Source organism: Pezoporus flaviventris, unplaced genomic scaffold (assembly GCF_033815535.1).
Source record: "Pezoporus flaviventris isolate CSIRO_AGI_PZ_B2104156 unplaced genomic scaffold, CSIRO_AGI_Pfla_v1 ptg000034l, whole genome shotgun sequence".
Classification (NCBI taxonomy): Eukaryota; Metazoa; Chordata; class Aves; order Psittaciformes; family Psittacidae; genus Pezoporus; species Pezoporus flaviventris.
Window position 1 is genome coordinate 114,699 of NW_026892582.1, and position 17,827 is coordinate 132,525.

General features: G+C 51.7%; 1 protein-coding gene across 1 annotated transcript in view; it reads left to right on the plus strand.

The window, feature by feature from the left end:
* EVPL (envoplakin) overlaps positions 1-14,607 on the plus strand; it is a 35,363-nt gene extending 20,756 nt beyond the window's left edge. Inside the window, exons 9-22 of the mRNA XM_061461875.1 lie at positions 365-460; positions 858-983; positions 1,922-2,068; positions 2,196-2,350; positions 4,074-4,171; positions 5,001-5,182; positions 5,940-6,118; positions 6,518-6,656; positions 7,291-7,484; positions 7,984-8,134; positions 8,695-8,778; positions 8,864-8,974; positions 9,597-9,689; positions 10,799-14,607. Of these exons, the coding sequence (XP_061317859.1) occupies positions 365-460; positions 858-983; positions 1,922-2,068; positions 2,196-2,350; positions 4,074-4,171; positions 5,001-5,182; positions 5,940-6,118; positions 6,518-6,656; positions 7,291-7,484; positions 7,984-8,134; positions 8,695-8,778; positions 8,864-8,974; positions 9,597-9,689; positions 10,799-14,248 (5,205 nt within the window). The 3' untranslated portion in view covers positions 14,249-14,607. The remainder of the gene's footprint in view (positions 1-364; positions 461-857; positions 984-1,921; positions 2,069-2,195; positions 2,351-4,073; positions 4,172-5,000; positions 5,183-5,939; positions 6,119-6,517; positions 6,657-7,290; positions 7,485-7,983; positions 8,135-8,694; positions 8,779-8,863; positions 8,975-9,596; positions 9,690-10,798) is intronic.
* Positions 14,608-17,827: the final 3,220 nt, after the last annotated feature.

Sequence of the window (17,827 nt, forward strand, 5' to 3'; positions counted from 1 at the left end):
GCTCTGGCGCTCAGACGTGTGGTTGGTGCAGCCACATTCCTGCTGCTGTGAAGCTCCAGCTGTAACATGGCACAATCTCTCCCAAGTTACACCAGCCCCAGATCTCCATTTGCAGGCCCACAGACAGTGGGAAGCTGAGGTGGGCTCAGAGCTGAGGCCCCTTGGGAAATGGTGGCTGCTCTGTACGAGCCAGGTCCTTGTCACAGTGTCCTTGCTCAGCTCAGCATCAGGCAATGTTTTTGTCTCCGCTCAACAGCAGCCTTCACTCTTGCTCTGATCTCTGGGGCCTCTGGGGAAAGGAGAGCAGTGGCGGGGGGGGTAGGACCAGCTGGAGCCCACCGCGTCCTGCTCTGTCCCACCACAGGCTCACCAGGAAGCCCTGAAGAATGAGTGGCAGAATTTCCTGAACCTCTGCATTTGCCAGGAGAGTCAACTGAAAAACGTGGAGAGCTATAAGAAGGTAAAAAGCAATGAGGAGAGCACTGGCCATGGGGCTGCAGGGTCAGGTCTGAGTGGGCAACCTAGGGAGAGGGTCAGCAAAGGGATGAGGATGGGAGCTCCTTTGCTTGCATCTAGTGAGGGTATGTTGGGGAAACACCCCTTCAAACCAGTCCTTTAGTGCTGCAGGGAAGGATGGCTCCCATCTCATCAATTCAACCCTGTTGTGTTGGTGTGCTGGCTTGGAGGAGAGGGGCAGGGAGGGTTTGCACGTCACTGTTACCACGTGAGGGTGGTCTGTAGGGTCTTGTGAGCCCCAGACAGGCTGCAGGAGATGTGCTGGGAAATGAGACCCACGACAGGACTTGGAGATAGCAATGTCCTCCCATCGCTGACCATTTCCCTACCCACACCTCCAGTTCCAGGATGATGCTGAGGCTGTGAGCCACTCCCTGAAGAAGATGAGCTCTGACCTGGACACCAAATACAGCAAGTTTAACAAAGACAGCCCTGGGGTTGTGTCAGACCTGCTGCTTCAGCTGGAGGTGAGGTCCTCAGGGCTGGTGGCCCTCACGAGACCTAAGGGGCAGACCAAATGCCACAACATCCCCAGGAAGTAACAGTGGGGAAGGGGAAGAGGTGGGTGAATAACCCTACTGAACCTAGTGGGACAGTTCATCTCAGCTCATTCCCAGATGAGGGGGAAGCCCATGGCAATGCTGTGCTCTGGATGCTGTGTCCCTGTAGCCCCCAAAGGTCTGCACTGCTCATGCTGTGGGGCAGTGACCCCATGGGAAGGGACTGGTCCTCATCAGTGACACACAGCCTGGCCCCAGGTCACCATCAGAACGAAGAAGTGCAGGGAGGAGCTGCATGTTCTCGTCACTGAGACACTTGGATTAGAGGCCCTGCAGAGAACGTGAGCTGCTGGCACTCAAACAGCAGGGAAAGGTCCTCCCATCTCCTCAGCAGTGTCATGAGCCAAGGGCAAGGGAGAGATTAAAGAAATCTGACCTCAGGGGTGAGATACAGATAGGAGAGGAATATTTGCCTGGGAGAGAGGGAGGGGGCGTGTTCAACACGGTGTCTTCCCATGCATGCAGCACATTTTGCTCTGGTGCTGGGATCTTGGTACCTTCTGACACTGGAATGCAGCCACCTCTTGGCAGGTCTCTGTTCCATTTCCGAGAAGAAAAGCTTCCCTAGGAGACTGAAAATGACAGAGTGGAATCACCTAAGGTTAGCTCAGGCTGCGCCTTCAAGGCCAGATCTGCTGTGAGAGAAGGAAACAGAGGAGAGTGTTGAGGATGAAAAGGGGAAGAGAGGACATGGAGGGGTCAAGAATGGAGAAATTCCTGACTCCACCTCAGCAGTGATCACACAGGGCTGGACAACTGGCCCCAGCAGCCCCACTATTGTGTGACCTTCCCCTTCCTTCTCATCTAAGGCTGGTCACAACCACTGTCTTCTCTGTTTTCTCTAGAACGAGGAGAAAGCAGTGAAGCAGGTGGAGAAGAGCATCACAGACCTGAAGAGAAGGAGTAAAGAGATCAGCCCACTGAAACTACGCCGGATGCATCCGTCTCAGACCCTCACCTTGGACACCCTCTGTGACTGGGATGCTGGGGAGGTGAGGGCTTCACTGGCAGTACCCTCAGAAGAGGCAAGATTGCTCCAGATCTTGGCTCTGTGATGGGAGAAACCAGCCTGGTGCCAGAGAGCCAAGTCTCTCACTGGGTTTTGTGTCTTTGTGCCAGGTGCAGCTGGCCAGAGGTGACAAGTACACGCTGAAGGACAACAGCAACCCGGAGATGTGGGTGGTGCAGAGCAGCACCGGTGTGGTCCAGGAGGCACCGTCTGCTTGCTTCTCCATCCCTCCACCAGACCCTGAGTCCATAGACAAGGTCAATAGGTGAGCCTGCAGTGAAGAGCCTGGCCCAGAGAGATGTCCAGACTTGCTCTTAGGTTGTAGCCAGCTTGGCTGCCTCATCTCCAGAGAAATAGCAGCTGGGAGCAACCTCTGCACTGCCTAGTATGAAATCCCTCCTGGAGAGGGGTTGTTCCCTGCACCCAGCTGTCTCATCGAGGTCCCTGCCATTCCTCGATAGCTCTGCATGCTACACAGACCTTGCTGTCAAAGAGTTTTCTGGCAGCCGGGCTTGATTTCTTCACCCAAACATGTGACTTGCATAGGTTTGACTAAATTCATTGCAGAATCAGTCTGGAGCTTGGAACTTGCTAAACAGGACAAGTTATCTGTGGAATCTCCTCTCAGACAGCCCCAGATGGAAACTGAGAAGTGTTCTTGAATCACCGTGTGCTTCACTGCCTGGGTGCCCAGTCAGCTCCTGTGGTTCCCACAGGATGGATGGGGTGGTGGTGCAGGCAGCCCTGGCATTACCTTTATAATCATGTCCCTGGGTGCTGGGATAAATCAGTGCTGCTCAAGTCTTTGGGAAGAGCCCACAGCCTAGATACAGGGCTCCTTGGGCATGCCCGTGATGGGAGCATGGGTCCCCACTCAGCTGGGTGCGATTACTTCATTGTGCTGCTCTTCCTGAGTGCGAGCCCCTCTTCACACATCCTGGATTACTGAATCCTTTGGGTTTATGGGTTTCATGCGTGTTTTAAAACAGAACAGGAAAAGTTTGCCACATCCTCCTGGATAACAGCTCTAGAGATATTGCCTGGGAAACACTCACCCTATTCAGGCCATGTCTGACAGTTTGTTCCATTTCCCAGGGTTTGCTTCCCTTCCTACACACAAAATGTTTGTCTTTGTTGTATTTCCCAGCCTGTTTCACCATTCAGTCCCTCTGCATGGAGCTATGTCCTGCTGCTGCAGAGAGACAGCCTTTGCCTGACAGCACCCAGCAAGCTGGGACACGGTGGTTTTAGAGCACAGTGCATGTAGCAGGGCAGAGCAGGGATGTGAACTAGTCTGGTCCTTCAAATAGCCTACAAGAAACCTGGAGAGGGGCTTTGGACAAGGGCCTGTAGGGACAGGCCAAAGGGAATGGCTTTAACCTGCCTGAGGGGAGACTGAGCTGAGCTCTCAGGCAGAAGCTCTTCCCTGTGAGGGTGCTGAGGGTGCTGAGCAAGCTGCTCTAGTGGAAGGTGTCCCTGCCCATGGCAGGGGTTTAAGGGTCCTTCCAACCCAAACCATTCTAGGATTCCATGGCTCAAAGGCCCCTGCTTCCATCAGTCTTTTCTCACCCAGAGATATTTTTGGTCCTCCCAGCTCCTTCTGATCCCAGCTTGTTTTAGAACGGAACCATCCTTACAAATGAGACTTGGCATTTCTGCTGCAGCAGCCACAGAAGCAGCTGCTCGTACTTGCTTCCTGTGGAACTGCAAGGCACTGCAGTGATACGGAATAAACGTTCACCTTTGATAGCTGCTGCTGCTGCGAGCTGGAAACATAGGCTCCAGTGAGAGAAATGTGCTGCTCAAACCAGCCGGCTGCTCTTCCTGCTGTCCCCTTTCCTAAGGGACACCTCCGAGTTACAACAGGCTGCAGGCCCCCAGCCTGCCCCTGCCTTTGGGAGCACAAAGCTGCTGCTGGGCCTGGCTCTGTCAGGGCTTGCTCCGTGGTTTCCACGCTGCTGGCTGATGATGCTCCTCTCTGCTCACAGGCTGGAAGCAGAACTGAACACGGTGAAGCAGAAGCGAGCAGCGGTTCAGAGCACCCTGAGATGCGGCCAGAAGGAGCAGGTTCAACCCAGCCAGCAAGGTGCGTACGTCCACTGTTAGTCGAGCTCTCTCCAAAGCCACCCCATGCACCTCCCTTGCGGAGCACCTAAACCTGGCTGGAAGCAGAGCAGCCACCCAAGCAGGCAGAGGTACCTGTACAAGTGCAAGGATGCCTTCTGCTCCGTGGAATAGCGCAGCCGATGGGATAACCTGACTCCTAGTGCTGCCGAGGATTCACTGTGTGGTCTCAGGCAATTCTCCCAAATTCCCTGTTGTCTTTCTCAACCTCAGCTCTATCAACAGCTGCAGGGTATTATTTAGGGTTGCAGGGGGATGTGCTTATCTAGAAGCCTTAATTAAACCTTGTTTGGGATCTGGGTCCCTTGAAGTTCTCTTCCCTAGCTGGGGGCTGTGGGATAAGCAGGCAGCCATGGCTAAATCCTAACCCCTGGCTAAGCTGTGTTACTCCCACAGCTGTAGTTGGAAAGCTCCCAGCAAAGCTGAGCAGGGATGGGTCTGCATGACAGCACATGGATGTTTGTGTCCCTCCTCTGGACGTGAGCTCTGGTTGGCCAAGGCAGAGCTAAAACCGTTTTCCTAAGCCTTTGCCATGGGTAGGCACCTGCATCTGCATGATCCTCTGTGGGTTAGAAATGGTAACTGGATCCTTTATGGTTCCATCAAAACCGCATGCCCAGGAGAAGCCTTTGTGCCTCAGAGCTGCAAAACACAAAGGGCAGAGCTCTATAGCAGGGTTATCATGAGAGGGAGCTTTAGGGACCATGCATGGGAGAGCTCCCAGGGCCATGCACCACGGCTGGGATGGCAGATGGGAAACAGGGATTAACCTAGGCTGTGTCTCACTGCAGCTCTGTCCAGGAGCCCCACTGTAGTCCAGGATGACCCTCAAGCTGACCAGCTTCTCAGTAGCCTGGATCGTGTTGGCAAGGACCTGATCCAGGTAGAAAAGGAGGTGTTGAACCGCGTGAGGTCTCCAGTGAACTTCAGTGATCCCACAGATGACCTTGCCAGGAGGATCAAACACCAGCAGGTGGGTGCTGCCGCTGCGGCAGAGCTGGAGCAGGGTGAGTTTGGTAGCACTGCGTCCTTGGCCCCAAATAGGTTGATACAGGAATTACATGGGAGATGACAGCTTGTGCTTTAAAGAACACCATGCTGCTGTTGCAAGGCTTTTAGGCTGCCTCAAGCCCTTGGTATGGGACAGGTTAACCCAAACCCTAGGCAAATGCAGGCCCTTCTCTTGGCTCAGCCCTGTAGCAAGATGGTCCATTTGTTTCAGAGCCAGTTTTAGGGTGCCCTCAGCCTTGCCACAGGTATGCTGTCACCCTTCACTCCCAGGTCTGTAGCATAAAAGTCTGGGATAGAGGGAATTACTCCAAGGACCAGCTTTGGCTCACGTGGTGGGGAGTACAGACTGGTAGATGCGGGGGGGACAGGAAAAGAGGCAGTGCCCTGGAGCCCCTCTCCTTTCCTCTGTGAGAAGGTCTGGGTCTGTAGCAGTTCAGCTTGTTACACCTTCACCTGTGGGTGTTTATCCAGCCCTGGCAGAGGGATGGACTCAGGCACATAGGTTTCCTCCATCTCTGCCTCCTTGGATCCCTTTCCCACACCCTGGCCTTGCCAGACAGCCACAGTCTGGCTGGGGCTCTGCCCCAGGGCCCAGCTCCTCATGAGAGGGCTCCTGCACCCTTATCCCCACAGCAAAACCTGTCCCTGAGGGAGACACGTTTTCGCAACAGCCCTGTTATGACTGTGTTGGGTGACTCTGCTCCCATCTGATGTGCCAGGAAACAACAAAGAAACTTGAGAACCTGGGGGCAGCCAAGGATGCCTTGCAGAAGGAGTGTGAGACCTTCCTTTCCAAGAAACCCACCAGCACCTCGGCTTCCCAGCTCCCTGTCACACTGAATGCCCTCCGGAGCAAGTACAATGATGTCAATATGCTCTCCAGCCTGTACAACGAGAAGTGAGTGATGGTGGCAAGGCCTGATGGGGATGAGGGAAGGAAGTATTTGCACAGAGGTAGCAACACAGAGGCATGAGAAGATACTTTTGGTCTATATGGGCATTGGTTGAGGTCCATCCCAGGCAGTCCAGGTTGGAAACCTCCCATCCATCACCAAAAGCACCTCTGAAGGAGTTCCTGTGCATAATCTGTGGACAGTCCACTACAATGGGTGTGTGTCCCAGCTCCGCTGTATGCAGCGAAATGCTTTCTGCGTAGCATGACAGGGTGGTGAGTGTGCATGTTGCTTGTTCTCTGCCACGCTGCAGAAGCTCTGATGTTAAATAAGCTTAAACATGCAAAATCAGAGAGAAGAATGGGGTCTTCTGTAGCTAACCTTGTTGGTTTTCCCTTACCCAGGGCTAAGGCTGCCCTGAACCTGGAGACTCAGATTGATAACACAGACAAGATTGTCAGCACGTTTGAGGCCAGGCTGGCTCAGGACAGCATCATTCCTGCATCTCCCAATGCTCTGCAGGATCGGGCCAATGATCTGCAGGTAGGGCAGCATCAGGGTCTTCGTGAAGGAAGGGAGATATCTGAGCTCAGGTAGCAACAGTGGGGAGAGTTGGACTTTGCTTATTTGAGCACCTCAAGCCTTTCTAAGGACCAGTTCTTTGAAGGCTTTACATTGGTGTTGCAGGCTGATCTGCACTCACTGGCTAGCAAAAAGTTCTGTCCCTCTCAGGTTACCTTTGGGGTCCCTAAATACGCGATGAACCCCTTAGCATCTAAACTATATTGCTCTGCTTTACACTCATCCCTGTTCTTTCCTGCTCCCCATCTCCCTGCCCCATCCTTAGCACTCACAGTGATCCTTTTCTGCCTTCCTCAAAACTTTTTCCTTCTGCTCCATGCACTGTCCAACCCACCTTGCTTTCCACCTTCTTTACTGCATAAGTCTCACTGCTCCATCTCTTCCCTGTTGCACATCTCTTGGAGAGCCTAACTACCCCCCAGGTGCTGCACAGTGAATAAGAGTGAGAGCCTAACTACCCCCCAGGTGCTGCACAGTGAATAAGAGTGAGAGCCTAACTACCCCCCAGGTGCTGCACAGTGAATAAGAGTATTAAGTACTTCTGTTTGGTGCACTGACTGATGCAAACCTGGAGCTGCCCTGTTTCCCCCTGCAGAAGATGAAGCGGGAGGTGGTGGCTCAAGAGGACTGCGTGCTGAAGCTGAACCGGGGACTCAAGGATGCTGAGCACAGCTGCAGTGCTGTGCAGAACAACTTCCAGGAGTACTGCCCTGACCTGCCGAGGCAGAAGCGGGAGGTGCAGCTGCTCAATGACCGCTACCATGCCGTGGCAGACCAGCTGGACCAGCGGTGAGGAGCTACGGCATCATCTCTGCTTCTCTTAGCTGACATGGGCCAGCATTAGTCAGAGACCCGGGAATATGTTCTTCATTGCAGAGCCACCCTGAACACTATCAAAGAATACTGAGGACTAGGTCTGTCTTGCTGTGTAGTTGCTACCTTCCTATGCACAGCAGAGGCTTTGAGCTTCCAGATAGCTGTGAGAAGGTGGCCTTAAGTAGCTGACTGCTGGCCTCTGCCTGACCCATGAGCCTGCCCAGAGAGACCCTGATGTTTAATAATTCTCACAGGCATTGCTGTTGCTTGCCTTTTTCTTTCTCTCATCCTCCCAGGTTGCAGTAGCAACCACAATGTTGGGCTCCCCACTCGGGAACCAGTTATCACCCCCTTATTTTTGTTGTCTTGTTTTTTGTTGTGGTGACATTCTTACCATAGTGTCTTTTTAGGAACTTGCACATGAATCTTTGCCCTTCCCCTTTATGTTGCTGATCACTTCTGTGCTATGCAGAGAGAAGACCCTCAGAAATATCAGCCTCACCTACCAGCAGTTCCAAAACTCCAATGAGAACCTGATGTTCTGGATGAACAACCTACCCAAGCACCAAGTGAAGACCACTGATGGGCCAAGCCAGGTGAACTACAAGCTGCAGGCACAGAAGGTGGGTTCCAGGACAAGCCTCATAACCTGTAATGTTACTGGGATGGGGGGATTTGCTTATGAACAGCTCCTAGTTGTGTGCTCCACCCACCACAGTGAATGAACTAGAACAAGGAGGCAGTGATTGCAGCCCACAGATGATGTATCTCACCCAGCTGCCTTCATCCTCAGTGCTGGTGTCCTCATCTGTGCCAGTCTCCCCCAGGCTGATAACCTCTCCATGGAGAGGGCACACACAGATCCTGAAAGATTGCACTTTGGGCTGAGATGTTGCATCTGGGTTCTGCATCTTTCTCTCTCTGAGCGGATCCTAAGCTGACCAGTTCAGAGGATGAGATGTGGAGGTCTTTGTGTTGGCTGGTATTTATCTCATGCATGATAAATCAGTATGGCAGCTCCTGGGCAAATGAGAGTGCTGCTGAGATGCTCTAAAACCCCCTCTTAAATGTATTCCTGTTCTCATCACTCCAGTACGAGGCTGAGCTACTGCTTGTGTAGTCAAGAGTATTACTGCGTTTCTTTATTTCAACCTGTCCTTAACACCATGTGTGTCTCCTGCAGAGGCTGGTGGAGGAGATCGAAAGCAAAGAGCCAGAGAAGAATGCAGTGATCAGGCTATCCCGGAACGTGCAGTCCACGCTCAATGTATGGCTGGGTGTTCCCAGGTAGCACTCCCTTAGTGTCCCACCTGAGAGATCCCAACTGATTCTTCTGTCTCTGCTCTTAACAGGACTATGAGCTCCAAGCAGGCAAATACAGCTCTTCTCTGGACCCTGCCCTGACTGACTTTGCTGCAAAGAGGCTGCGTGTGACCCCCCTGCAAGAAAGCATCCAGGCCCAGGTAAAATGTTAAGATAAAGGCATGGAAACAGTTGTCCAGCTCCTTGCCCAAGCCTCATGTCCTCTGCAAAGCCTTAATCCAGCCTTAAAGCCTTAAAGTGATCATGGTCCTAATCCCAAAATCCAGTGTCATCAGGGATCTCTTTGTCTATTGGTCAAAGCAGCATGTGATCCAGAACTAGGGGTGTGCCTGGTACCTTTGGTCGAGATTGCTGATGATGCCTCCTTACCATATGGTGTGTGAAGATAAACCACAGGGCAGGTGTGTGGGGACAGGACTGAGCCAGAGCTCCTGTGTGCTCTTCCCAATTGCACCCAAGTTCTCCTGCATCACCTCGGGCTATTTGCCCATTGCCATCCATGTGTGGCCCAAAGTGAATCTGTAGGTCTGGACCATATGTAGGTTAGCAGGCACCTAACAGGCATTCAGCTGAAGGGGACAGGGTCTCCTACATGAGTCCTTAGACTCTGTGTCTCTAGAAAGCCAGATGTGAAGACACAAATCCCTGGAATATTGCAGTACACAAAGTGCATCCAGGTGAAAGGAGGGGTGGCAGTGTGCCATCCCAAAGAGCTGTGCCAGGGCGAGGGGGGCAAAGCTCTCACTTCTGTTTCTGTTTCAGGAAAACGATGTAGCCAAGCTCTACATGGAGCTGGCAGCAGCAAACAAACAGCAGCTCAGCCGGCTGGAATTTGCCAAGAAGATTGTTGAGAAGGTACCTGCTTAACAGCTCCTGGCAAGAATGGGGTACTCTAGCTTGGGGATTGAACTGATCTTTCCAAAGCTGTCAGACTGGGATCATACCGCTCCCTCCCCAGATCTCCACATCCAAGTGTGAGGAGGGACAGAAATGGAAACCCCTGTGAGATAAAGACCACGAGTTACCACAGTTTCACTGACACTGGTCCTGTTCTCAGCTGCATCTAATCGATGTTCACAGACTGACAGTTTCAGATTCAGCTGTGGCTGGTATTTAGTGCTCACAAACTTCTGGAAACATTCCAAAGCAGTAGAACTTTTATGCCTTTTTAGAGCTTGATTCACCTGTATTAAAGATTGCTGGGCTGTATGATTTTCAATGTGCTCAGGAAGGACAAGAGATTAAACTGGGGCACTCTGTGATGCTGCCATGAACCAGCTGCATAGTGGGGACTGGCCATGTTACCCTCCCTCAGCTGAAGATACAAGGCAGCACAAAGCACCTTTATGGGCTGCTGCAGCACCACCATGACAGGGGGAAGACACCAAGTCAGTTGCTTGAGATATTGAGAATGTCATAGAAACCTAGAATGGTTTGTGTTGAAAGGGACCTTAAAGCTCACCCAGCTCCAACCCCGGCCACGGGCAGGGACACCTTCCACTAGATCAGCTTGCTCCAAGCCCCTGTGTCCAACCTGGCCTTGAACACTGCCAGGGATGGGGCAGCCACAGCTTCTCTGGGCACCCTGTGCCAGCGCCTCAGCACCCTCACAGGGAAGAGCTTCTGCCTAAGAGCTCATCTCAGTCTCCCCTCTGGCAGGTTCAAGCCATTCCCCTTGGCCTGTCCCTACATCCCTTGTCCCAAGCCCCTCTCCAGGTTTCCTGCAGCCCCTTTAGGCACTGGAGCTGCTCTAAGGTCTCCCCTTCTCTTCTCCAGGCTGAACAACCCCAACTCTTTGCCATTTATCAATAGTTTTATTTGGTGGTTCTCTGTGGATTCTGTTCCAGTTCTGTCTTTCTGTCTCCTACCGTGCCTTGTTATGGAAAGGCCTCAGTGCCAGATTCAGGGACTCAGTTTCCTTGCCTTTTTTCTTGTTTTAATTTCTTTTTGGTTTTCCCTTGCAGAAGGAAGTGCATGAGGACATTGAAGCTGTACGTGAGCAAACCCAGCAATCGGAAAACAGAGCCACAAGCAGCAGGGAATCTGAGGGATTGAAATCACAGCTGGAGGAGGAAAGGAGGAAAGTGGCCAAGATTGAAGGGGACCTGGAGGAACACAGAAACAAGCTGCTGATGTTGAAGACTCAGAAGCCCATTGAAAAAGTGGAAGAAAAGGAGGTGATAGAATATTACAGAGACCCACAGGTGGAAAGCAACCTGTCTAAGATGGCACAGCAGATTGAAGAGGAAGGTAAAAAGAGGCAGAGGTTGCAAGAAGACATTGACTTGATGAGCCAGAAGCTTGCCCAGATGGAGAGTGAGAAGAAAGACACTCCTGCCCAGCTCCTCACCAAAGAGATCACAAAGATTGAGAGAGATCCAAGCCTAGAGAGCCAAGCAGCCAGTCTTCGTCAGGAGATCAAACGTCTCCAGGAGGAAAGCTTGGCTGCTGCTTCTGAACTTGAGCAGCATAAGAGAGAGCTCCACATGCTGGAGCGAAAGCAGCCCAACATCCGAGAGAAAGTGGTGGTGAAGGAGCTGATCAAACTGGAGAAAAACCCAGAAATGCTGAAGTCTGTGAGGACCCTGCAGCTACAAATTGATGAGGAATCCTTCAAGAGGAAGTCTGCAGAGGAAGCCATAGTGAAAGTGAAGAACAAGATTGAAGAGGTGGAAAGACTAATTGAAATGGCAGAACCCAAAATTATTGTTAAGGAGGTGAAGCAGGTAGAGCAGGATCCAGAGTTATTGAGAGAGTCTTCCAAGCTGAAAACTCTGATTGAAGAAGAGAGGAGCAAAAACATGATGCTTACAGGTGAGCTGGGAGAACTGCAGAGCCAGTACAGTATTGCAGAGAAGCAAAAGCCGAGGGTAGAGGTTAAAGAGAGGGTCAATGAAATTTTCCTGGTGGATCCTGAAACAGAGCGGCAAATTGCACACCTGAAAAGGGAGCTGCAGGAAGTTACTCTGAAAAGGACAAAGGTTGACAGTGAAGTGGAGGAGGCCTTAGCAGAGCTCAATGTCCTCAGGTCACAGAAACCAGTGGTGGAACTTAAGGAGGTCATAGAAGAGGTGGTGAAACATGAGAAGAGTCCGGAGATTCTCCGAGAAATAGACAGGCTGAAAGAGCAGCTCAATGAACTAGTGAACACCAATGGCAGGACCCAAGAGCAGCTCATTAGGCTGCAGGGTGAAAGGGATGAATGGAAGAGGGAGAGATCCAAGGTGGAAACCAAGCTAGTCAACAAGGAAGTAATCCGCTACGAGAATGATCCACTCTTGGAAAAAGAAGCTGATCGCCTTCGTCAAGAGGTGCGTAACATGTCTCAAAAGAGGAGAGCTGCAGAGGATGCAATCTATGACTTGCAGAATAAATACATGCTACTGGAGAGGAGAAAGCCAGAGGAGAAGGTAGTAGTTCAAGAGGTGATACTGACTCAAAAGGATCCGAAGCTCCGAGATGAGCACAACAGGCTGCGCAGGAGTCTGGATGAGGAGGTGAGCAACAGGCGGCGTCTGGAACGTGACGTGCAGCAGGTTCGTGCGCTGGTGGAAGAGCAGGAGAAGTTGCTCAATTTTCAGGAGGATCGAAGCAAGAGGCTTGCACTGGAGAAGGAGATGAGACAAATTACACTGAGAATAAAGGAGCTGGAGGAGAGCCCAGCCCCAGTGCAAGAAAAGATCATTATGGAAGAAGTGGTCAAGTTGGAGAAGGATCCAGTCCTTGAACAGTCTGCTAGCAACCTACGCTTGGAGCTGGACCGTGAGAAGATGGAGGTGCTGAACTTGCAGAGGGAATGTAAGAACCTGCAGATGCAAGTTGATGTCCTGCAGAAAACAAAATCCCAGGAGAAGACCATCTACAAGGAAGTGATTCGAGTAGAAAAGGACAGAGCACTGGAGAGTGAACGTGCACGCATCTGGGAGCTGCTGAACAGGGAGAGGGGAGCCAAGCAAAAGGCAGAAGAGGAGGTGCGGCGGCTTAGGGAGAAGATTGAGAGAGCTGAAGGCATGAAGAGGACATGGGCTCGTGAAGAGACAGAGCTGCAGAAAGCCAGGAACCTGGCCATCCAGGAGAGAGCCAGCTTGGAGAGTGAGCTGCGGGAGCTGGAGAGGCAGAAACAACAGAAAGTCCTCTTCCTGAGGGAGGAGTCCAAACTGCTTAACCAACGGACGGAGAATGATAGGCAGAAGAAGAAGCAGCTGCAACACGAGTTCTCCCTGCTGGAGGCAGACATCCTTAGGGAGAAGGATCAGATCTACAACAAGGAGAGGTTCATTCGAGATCTCCAGTCAAGAGTCAACCGGGAAGAAATCAACCATGAGACCCAGATGAGAGAGACAAACCTGTCCACCAAGATCTCTATCTTGGACCCTGAGACAGGGAAGGATATGTCCCCTTACGAGGCCTATAAGAGAGGAATTATAGACAGAGGTCAGTACATCCAGCTGCAAGAGCTGGAGTGTGACTGGGAGGAAATCACCACCCTAGGCCCAAACGGGGAAGTCTCATTGCTCCTTGACAAGAAAAGTGGGAAGCAGTACTCCATTGATGATGCACTACGGCTGAGGAGGATCACTAAGGAGGAATATCAGCTGTACCGCGATGGCAAGATTCCCATCTCTGAATTTGCCTTGCTGGTGGCTGGGGAATCCAAGCCTCCCCCATCCCTCTCTATTGGTTCCATCATCTCCAAATCCCCAGTCTCGTCACCCACCACTCACCAAACCCAAAGCTTCTTCCCCCCAGCCTCACAGAAGGGCTTCTGTGATGATACATCCCCCATTGCTGGGGTGTATGACACCACCACCGACACCAAGTACAACATCAAGACTGCTGTTGTAAAGAAGCTGCTTGATCCCATGACGGCTCAGAAGCTCCTGGAAGCCCAGGCTGCCACAGGGGGCATCATAGACCTCATTTCTCGGGACCGGTTCTCAGTCCATAAGGCAGTTGAGAGGGGGCTGATTGACAGGACCTACATGCAGAGACTGCTTAATGCCCAGAAAGCTTTCACAGGGATTGAGGACCCGGTAACCAAGCGAAGGCTGTCTGTGGGGGAAGCAGTTCAGAAGGGATGGATAACCAAGGAGAGTGCTTTCCCCTATCTGGAGGTCCAGCATCTAACTGGAGGGCTCATTGATCCCAAGAAAACCGGTCGCATCCCCGTGCTGGAAGCTGTCCAGACAGGGATGATAACAGGCAACCTGGCCAACAGGCTCCAGGATGAGTCCAACTATGAAAAGGATCTCATTGACCCTATCACTAAAGAGAAGATAAATTACAAGGAGGCCATGGCCCTGTGCCAGAAGGATTCTCTGAGCAGCTTCCTGCTGCTCCCAGCCACCTCAGAGGGTTATCAGCGGTACCACCAGGCGAGCCGTTCCCCCAAGCTCTCACGGTTCAGGCACTGAATGGATTCAGGCACATACTGGATCTGGTTCCTTCAGGAGTTCTTCCCTTCAAAACACCTCTCCCCTTGGAGGCAGCAGCGATCACAGGAACAGAGCATCTAGCATTTAGGGCTGCACACTCCTCTATCTTAGCTATCTGCTTCCCAATGCAGCTTGGCCGTGCAAGGAAGAAAGTGTGATCGTGAGTGTGCAAAAGGGGTCTCCACAGCCCCCTGGGCGCTGCTGCGACAGCAAAGGGGGGTTGATTGTGAGAACTCCGCTGGTAGTGGGTTAAATGTGTTCATGGCCAGAAAGGAGGAAGAGCCAGAGCATTTTCTAGTTGGGTCATTCTTCTGCATGCAATAAACATAGGAAGTGTGTCTCTGTGGCTGTGTTGTCTCTGCAGGCTGAGGCGCAAAGTGGCGGAGGACATGGCTCCACTGTGGAGTGTCCCCTGGCTTTGTGGGATGAGAAAAAGGAGTTTCTATTGACATGAGCTGCTTCTCCCCCTCTCCGGAGGGCTCTTTCAGCTGACATCGTTTGGGAACTCCAACACACCCAAAACAATCCATAAGGGTTTTCTCCCTCTCCTTTCCCCATCAGGGCAGCAGCATAGCCTCTGTTTCCATATGGCCTAGCTGGGATTTGAAGTCTGGGCTCCAAGAAGAAATTGTTCTCATGCTGGCAAGCTCAGCATAGTCACAGGTCCCTTTCCCTTCCTGCTGGTAGGCAGTGGTAGTGCTCAACATTAACAGTCGAGTCCCGTATAGAAATGCCATTTCCAGTCCAAGATCTGCCTGGGCTCTGTCCCATCCCCTGCAGGGTCTGTTTATTGTCAGGCCTATGGCTGGTGTCTGTAGCCATCTCAGCTGCCGTGATCAACACAGGACAATTTGTTGGTTTACAATGGGGAAAACTGCTGCCCACACCCTAGAGCATCCATGCATTCCCAGCCAGTTTCCTCTTGGTAGAGCACTGCTGCCACACGGCACACTGCGTTCCCCTCCTGGCTGGTCTGGACCAGGGGACACATGAGGGGAGAAATTCTTGCCTGATCTCCTGCCAGGGCAAACGCAACAGCCCTTGGAGCACAGGAATACGGTCAGATGAGGATCACATCCCAGCACAACCAGTGTGAGTCCCAGCTCCTCAAAGCTGCTGGGAGCAGCCTTGCTCTGCTCCAGATTTCTCCCCTTAGCTGGCTGAACACTGGGAAGATCCAGCAGCAGCAGGGCTGTTGCCTTTCCGCAGTTCACCTCTGCCCAGCAGGTGAGTTTGCTTCAGCCTTCCCTTGCCCAGTTCCGTGGGACTGCCCCTCTTGCCAAGGAGAACAGTGCTTGCTTTTAATGCACAAGGTTCACGTGGTGACTCTTTCCTGAAGTGCTGAGTAAATGGTTCTGGGGAAATGCTCTGTAACTGAAGGACTTGGTGTCCTGGTAATTAGGCACTCAGTTAATTAGTGTGGATAAAGTGTTCCCCTGCTGTGAGGTGGGAGGTGTTCACCCAGGGCTGGTTGAAGGCATTAAGAGATGATCAGGTGCTTGAGTAGGCTCCCTTCAAGGCTGGTCTGCCTTTACTTTATGAATAAAACCCCACTAAAAACCCTTTTCTTTGGTACCAAGTGGTCCTCACCTGCAGAAAGTAGCTGGTATCTTGTATTCCTGATGTGTCTGTAGGAACACCACACAGCCATGGAGCTTCCCCAGAGCCCAGGTGGCTTGTGAGCTGCTCAGGAGCCAGGTAGTGCTTTTCCTCCCTTCCTGTGCAGAGGGTGATGTTGCTGCATCATGGCTTTCCCAGAGTGGGTGTTTCGACACAGCTGTTTTTGGGCTCCTTTTTTGGCAGTAGGGTTGGGTCACAAATATGTGAAATTCAGGGTGTTGCATCATCTTATTGGGCTAGATGAGCTGTAGTAATTTTATTTATGTTTCTGGTCTTGAAGAAGGCTGTATGGAGGCCTCAGAGCAGCTTCCAGTATCTGAAGGGAGCTATAAGGATGCTGGAGAGGGACTCTCAGGGACTGTAGTGATAGGACAAGGGGTGAAGGGTTCGAACTGAAGCAGGGGAAGCTCAGGTTAGATATAAGGCTGAAGTTCTTCCCTGTGAGGGTGGTGAGGCGCTGGAACAGCTTGCCCAAAGAAGTGGTAAATGCTCTATCCCTGGCAGCATTCAAGGCCATGTTTGACAGCCTTGGACAACATGGTCTAGTGGAAGGTGTCCCTGCCTGTGGCAGGGGGTTAGAACTAGATGATCTTAAGGTCCTTTCTAACCTGAATCATTCTCTATGTATGTCCTTGGTATTTACTTTTTAATGCAGATCTTAACAAATCAAAAAGCAATCTCTCCTGAAAACAGCTTGACTGGTACAACACAAGATTTGCTTGCATAGAGCAAACAGTAGAGTATTGTCTCTATGAAATGAGATAACCTAAAAAAACATATGCAAGGGTAGGGAAATGATTCCCATAGCAGAACTCATCCACATCTCACAAATGTGCCCCTGTGAGCTGGGTGTTGTCACATAGAGGTTATGAGAGGCTGCAGGAGCACAGCTTCTCAATCTTCCTGCCACGCAGTTCTGGAGGCTGCTGCTGAGCCCAGCCCAGGGGCAGGTGAGCAACATGTCCCAGGGTTTCACTGTGGGGATCTGTCAGGATTTGTCCCAGGGTTTCACTGTTGGGATGTGTCAGGAGTTGTCCTAGGGTTTTGTTGCTGGGATCTGTCAGGAGGTGTGGCTGCTGCAATAGGGTTTCCAAAGGTCTTTTTGGTGCCAGGAATAAAGCAGAGCCACCCACTGCCTTGTGTTGGGTGGGGAAGAGGAATGAATGATGGAGGATGTCAAAGAACATAAAAAGGACATGGAACTGTTGGAACAAGTCCAGAGGAAGGCCACGAGGATGATCAGGGGCTGGAGCACCTCCTGTATGAAGACAGGCTGAGAAAGTTGGGGCTGTTCAGCCTGGAGAAGAGAAGGCTGCATAGAGACCTCATAGCAGCCTTCCAGTATCTTAAGGGGGGCTATAGGGATGCTGTGGAGGGACTCTTCATTAGGGACTGTAGTGATAGGACAAGGGGTAACGGGTTAAAACTTAAACAGGGGAAGTTTAGATTGGACATAAGGAAGAAGTTCTTTACTGTGAGGGAGGTGAGGCACTGGAAAGGGCTGCCCAGGGAAGTTGTGAATGCTCCATCCCTGGTGGTGTTCAAGGTCAGGTTGGACAGAGCCTTGGGTGACATGGTTTAGTGGGAGGTGTCCCTGCCCATAGCAGGGGGGTTGGAACTGGATGATCTTAAGGTTCTTTCCAACCCTAACTATTCTATGATTCTATGATGTCAAAGGACAGCTGAACTTGGCTTTAGACAGGTAGGTCTTGTATTGAGAGGGCTTTCCAGGAGGCACTCTAAAGCCTTCCCTCCACTGTGCAAATTCTCTGATATGTGGTATATGCAGAAGGAGAGTGTTGCTACAGCTCTGTGTGCTCTGTGTGCCCCTCTCCTTTACTGCAGTGTTTATCTGTCACGAAAGTCTATAAACATGATGGCTTTTGGGATAGCACTTTTATGCTGAGGATCACAGTCATTAGGAGGGCATGTGTGCGA